This window comes from Otolemur garnettii, unplaced genomic scaffold (genome assembly GCF_000181295.1).
Source record: "Otolemur garnettii isolate 467f Iridium unplaced genomic scaffold, OtoGar3 scaffold00100, whole genome shotgun sequence".
NCBI lineage: Eukaryota > Metazoa > Chordata > Mammalia > Primates > Galagidae > Otolemur > Otolemur garnettii.
Window position 1 is genome coordinate 6,460,031 of NW_003852495.1, and position 5,976 is coordinate 6,466,006.

The 5,976-nt window shown below is 42.4% G+C and overlaps 1 protein-coding gene across 4 annotated transcripts in view; it reads left to right on the forward strand.

The window, feature by feature from the left end:
* LOC105887626 (zinc finger protein 383) overlaps window positions 1-5,976 on the forward strand; it is a 22,608-nt gene that overhangs the window by 11,945 nt on the left and 4,687 nt on the right. For all 4 annotated transcript variants that reach the window (XM_023516943.1, XM_023516942.1, XM_012809109.2 and 1 more), the window contains 2 exons: window positions 2,488-2,614; window positions 2,908-3,003. In XM_023516943.1, the coding sequence (XP_023372711.1) occupies window positions 2,488-2,614; window positions 2,908-3,003 (223 nt within the window). The remainder of the gene's footprint in view (window positions 1-2,487; window positions 2,615-2,907; window positions 3,004-5,976) is intronic.

Consider the following 5,976-nt stretch of genomic DNA (forward strand, 5'->3'; position numbering starts at 1 on the left):
CTACTTGGGAGGCTGAGGCAAGAGAATCACTTAAGCCCAAGAGTTTGAGGTTGCTGTGAGCTGTGATGCCATGCCACTCTACCCAGGGTGATAGCTTGAGGACTCTGTCTCAAAAAAAATTTTTATTTCAATTTTTCTTTGTTATGGGAATTTGCATTTCTAGTAAACTTTCCTTTAAAAAAAATCAAAAAACCTTTATTATGGCAAATTTCAAACATACAAAATTAGATTAGTCTTACCACTAATCTACCTAATCTTACTACTAATCTACTAGAACTACCACTTTCTCAGCACCAGCTTTAATAATTATCAACTCAGAGTTAATCTTATTTCATCTGTGCTGCTCCACACACTGGATTGCTTTTAAGTATATAAAAACTTGTATGTGTCTCTAAAGGATAGGATTTTTTTTTAAAATACAGATATTATGCCATTATTGTATCTAAAAGCACTAAAAATAATTTGTTAACATCATCAATATCAAATGCTTATAATTGTTTTGTCTTTTTTTTTTTGAGACAGAGCCTTACTTTATCACCCTTGATAGAGTGCTGTAATGCCACTCACAGCAATCTCCAGGTCTTGGGCTTAGGTGATTCTCTTGCCTCAGCCTCCCGAGTAGCTGGGACTACACATGCCCGCCATAATGCCTGGCTCTTTTCTTTTTTTTTGGCAGTTTGGCCGGGGCTGGGTTTGAACCTGCCACCCTTGACATATGGGGCTGGCGCCCTTCTCACTGAGCCATAGACGCTGCCCAGTTGTTTTATCTTTTAAGGCGTGTATTTGAATTAGAATTTAGATACGGACTATGTATTAGAATTGTATTGTAGGTATCTCTTCTAACTGCAAGAAGAGCAGTTGTTTTGTTTTTCTTCTTCTTCTTTTTTTTTAAAGATAGGCTTTTGCTTTGTCTCCCAGACTGGAGTGCAGCGGTGCAGTCATAGCTCATTGCAACCTGCAACTCCTGGGCTCAAGTGATCCTCCTGCCTCGGCCTCCCCAGTAGCTGAGACTACAGACATGCACTACAATACCCAGTTTTCTGTATAGTTTGTTAGAAAGGAAAAAATAAAGTAGTTCATTTGTGTGCTGTCTGTATTTTGCTGATTATGTTTCTGTGGTATCATTTAAGTGTTTCTCATAGATTAGGTAGAATACTTCTGTGTATAAAGTAAAACTTTTCCTCAACTTTTTAGTTCCTCTGATAGTTCATGTAGGAAAGAATGTTGCTTTCCATTGATATCAACTTATGTAAAGATGAATTGGCTTCTTAGAATCCTCAAAAGTGACCAATAATCCTTTTTTCTTTTCTTTTTTTTTTTTTTAGAGACAGAGTCTCACTTTGTTGCCCTTATTAGAGTGCTGTGAAGTCACAGCTCACAGCAACCTCTGGGCTTAGGCGATTCTCTTGCCTCAGCCTCCCGAGTAGCTGGGACTACAGGTGCCCGCCACGACACCCGGCTATTTTTTTGTTGCAGTTTAGCCGGGGCTAGGTTTGAACCCGCCACCCTGGGTATATGGAGCCGGTGCCTGACTCGCTGAGCCATAGTGCCGCCCATCTTTTTTTCAATATTATTGTGAGCTCAGGGAATTAACAGTTTTAACATGATCTGTCCACTGTAGTTACTACCCTTATGATTGGATGTATACCATTTTTGACCAGCGGGAGCTTCTTCAAGTTCGTTCCAAAGTCTTTTCAACATGATCCTAATATTTTTCGCAGCTTTCTTGCTTTTTGGAATTATAAGATGTTCAGGCTGACCCTGTGCATTTCTGACTTAATCTTGAAATCAACTCTTTCCCTGAAGGACCTTGGCTCCTTTTATTTGAAAATGGTATTCAGAAACTACAGTCGGGGTCCTCATACTTTTTAAACAGGGGGCCAGTTCCCTGTCCCTCAGACCGTTGGAGGGCTGGACTATAGTTTAAAAGGACAGGCAGTGGCTAAGCAGGATAGGCAGCAGTGGCAAAGACACCCGGCCGGCCAGATAAATGTCCTTGGCAGGCCACATGTGACCCGCGGGCCATAGTTTGAGGACGCCTGATCTAGGCACTAAGGGTGCTATTTGCTACTGGGTTAGTTGTTGTTTCTAGGCCTTTCAGTGGACTGAATCAGTAATTGTGTGTTTAATGTAATAAACTCATTACTCTTAAATCTATTTCTGAGATCCAAAGATACTGGGTCTCTGAGACAAAATAAACTCACTACTCTTTTTTTTTTTACAGTTTTGGCCAGGGCTGGGCTTGAACCTGCCACCCCTGGTATATGGGTCCAGCGCCTTACTCCTTGATCCACAGGCGCCGCTTAAACTCATACTCTTAAATCTATTTCTGAGATCCAAAGATACTGAGTCTCTGAGATATTAATATAATTACTCATTTGCTTTACCCTACAATATAAGCAAATATCGACTTTATTTCTAAATAGATATTTCTATCTCTAAATATCTATTTTATTACACAAGTAATACATATGTTTATTGTTTCAGGGAACAGTGGTGTTCAGTGATGTGTCTGTAGACTTCTCTCAGGAGGAGTGGGAGTGCCTGGACCCTGTTCAGAGGGACTTGTACAGAGAAGTGATGTTGGAGAATTACAGCAATCTAGTTTCAGTGGGTAAGGGTATCTATTCCAATTCTCTGGGATGTCTGCTTCCACCGTGAATTTCTCAGCTGCTTTCTAAGTTATTAGCTGAATTTCTGCTCTCTATTACCAAATAAATAGTTAGAGGTAAAATGAAAAAGAAGAGTAGGAAATTGGCAACTCCAGTGGGCCATGGTTGAAGCTTCATCTTTCTTGGGCTGATCCTGTAATGGCATCTCTTTCTTGATCATCAAGGGACTGGATCAGATTGCTGGATCTGATTTATCCACAGTGTAACTATGTCCCATATCTTTTCTCATGAGCAGGACCTTACATTCCTAAGCCTCAAGTGATCTCCTTATTGGAACAAGGGAAAGAGCCCTGGATGGTTGGCAGAGAGCTTACAAGAGGTCTGTGTTCAGGTAAGTCAGATATGACTGCCCAGAAGCAGGGCATTACAGGTAGTCACTCAGCTAATCAGTGGGGAAACAGACCCTTGAGATGTTATCTTGGAAGCTCCCATCAGGAACATAGGCCTGTGGAGAAAACTAAGTCCTTTTAGCAAAAGTTTACTAATAGCCTGTTTCTTTATTTCCTTCAATCACCACTCTTCTTAATTTCCAGCAGCAGCTACCTTTCACTTCTTCTCTAAAGAAAACTCTTTTACCCATATTTTAGATCCAGTTTGTTACTATTTCCTTTTATTACCAATCCCAAGAAGAATATACATGGGTCATTACAAAAGTTTTAAGATGCAGGGCCGTGGGTAGGACACCAGCCTATATACCAAGGGTGGCGGGTTTGAACCTGGCCCTGGCCAGCTAAAACAGCACTGAAAACTACAACAACAACAAAGTTTTGTGATACAAAAAAACATAAGAAATGTAAAATCTACGTGGATAGAAACAAATAAAGCCCTCCCAGCAACACTAGTAAGCTGAGCAAGCTGAAACTTGTGCAGATCAATCAGAAACACAGCCCTAACAGGTGGACCAATAATACAGTCTGTCTGAAAAATTTTGTAGTGACTTTCATAATTGTGTCTATCCACACCCCCCCCCCCCATTTCCTACCCAAGTAATGTTCTTTTGTCTTTATTCAATATTTTGATTTCCTAATCTGTGTAAGGAAATCGGCCAGGTGCTGCAGTTATTAGTGTCAGCTTTAAGAATTACAATTCTTGGCTCGGCGCCTATAGCTCAACCGGCTAAGGCGCCAGCCACGTACACCTAAGGTGGCGGGTTCGAATCCCCAGCCCGGACCCGCCAAACAACAATGACGGCTGCAACCAAAAAATAGCTGGGCGTGTGGCGGGCGCCTGTGGTCCCAGCTACTTGGGAGGCGGAGGCAGGAGAATCGCTTGAGTCCAGGAGTTGGAGGTTGCTGTGAGCTGTGATGCCACGGCACTCTACCCAGGGGGACAAAGTGAGATTCTGTCTCAAAAAAACAAACAAACCAAAAGATCGTGTTGGAATGAATTCCCAGTTTCTGATTTGAAATGTTCTAATATGCTCTTCAAGCCATTTAATTCACTTAATACCCCCATTTGTAGTAAGAAATTCTTTCATGGCTCGGCGCCTGTGGCTCAACTGGCTAAGGCGCCAGCCACATACACCTAAGGTGGCGGGTTTGAATCCAGCCCGGGCCCACCAAAACAACAATGATGGCTGCAACCAAAAAATAGCTGGGCATTGTGGTGGGCACCTGTGGTCCCAGCTACTTGGGAGGCTGAGGCAGGAGACTCCCTTGAGCCCAGGAGTTGGAGGTTGCTGTGAGCTGTGATGACACGGCACTCTACCCAGGGGGACAGCTTGAGGCTTTGTCTCAAAACAAAAAAAGAAAAAGAAATTATTTCATAATAATAGCTATCAAATATGGAATGCTTTTATTCCAAGATATTTACATGCATTTCCCCTTATCTTCCCAGTAATCATGAGTTAATATTTTTTCCTTTTTGCAAGTGAAGAAATGGTGGCTTAGAGAGGCTAAATAATTGCTTGGGAGCACATACCAGTTAATTATCAAAATTGGGATTCAGCTTTCACCAATCTGCTTCTGATTCTTGTCATCTGTCTATAGTAGTATGTTGTACTGTTTCCTAACTTCTCTTTGTCTTCCTTTAACCGTAGTTGCCTCTTCTGTCAGTTACTGGGGTAGTAGATGAGCAAGTCTTTCTCTCTAGATCAGCATCTCAAAATTCTAAGGCAAAAGTTTTTTTCTTTTATAGCCAGACGTTGTGGCGGGCACCTGTAGTCCCAGCTACCCAGGAGGCTGAGACAGGAGAATCACCTAAGCTCAGGAGTTGGAGGTTGCTGTGTGCTGTGTGACACCACGGCACTCTACTGAGGGCGATAAGTGAGACTCTGTCTCTACAATATATATATATATATATACACACATATATATATATATTTAAATCTGTTTAAATTATGAACTAGTGACATACCTACAGAAAAGTACACAATGCATAAATGTTCTACTTACTGCAAATGACAAAGTGAACACACCTGTGTAAACACTGCCCAAATGAAGAAAGAAAACCAGCTTTTGGGGCGGCACCTGTGGCCTCACTGGGTAGGGGACTGAACCCATATACCGAGGGTGATGGGCTCAAACCCAGCCCCAGCCAAATTGCAACAAAAAATAGCCAGGCATTGTGGCGGGTGCCTGTAGTCCTGGCTACTTGGGAAGCTGAGGCAAGAAAATCGCCTAAGCCCAGGAGTTAGAGGTTACTGTGAGTTGTGACACCACAGCACTCTACCAAGGGTGAGAATGTGAGACTCTTACCCCCCCGCCAATAAATAAATAAATAAATAAATAATTTTTTTTTTTTTTTTGAGACAAAGTCTCACTCTGTCACCCTGGGTAGAGTGCTATAGCATCATAGCTAACAGTAACCTCAAACCCTTGGGCTCAAATGATCCTGTTGTCTCAGTGTCTGAAATAGCTGAGACTACAGGCACCAAGCCCGGCTAGTTTTTCTATTTTTAGTAGAGATGGGGTATCCTTGCTCAGACTGGTCTTGAACTCCTGAGCTCAAGCAATCCACCCACCTCTCATAGTGCAGGGATTAAAGGCGAGAGACACTGCTTACTGGCTGGCAAAAAGTATTTTCATCCCCAGCACATATAAAATATTCTGAGTTTCTCTGTCTTCAACTTAACATCAAATTAGTTCAATACTTAGAATTATCTCTGGTTCTCCGCTCATATGGAGGGGAGAATTTCAAATTTCATCTACTAATGTCCTTTATTGTGGCGCTCACTCTGTTTCCACCACAGCTGTGTATACTGAGACGTAGTGCAAACCCCACAGTTCCGGCTCGACGCCTATAGCTCAACCGGCTAAGGCGCCAGCCATGTACACCTAAGGTGGCGGGTTTGAATCCAGCCCGG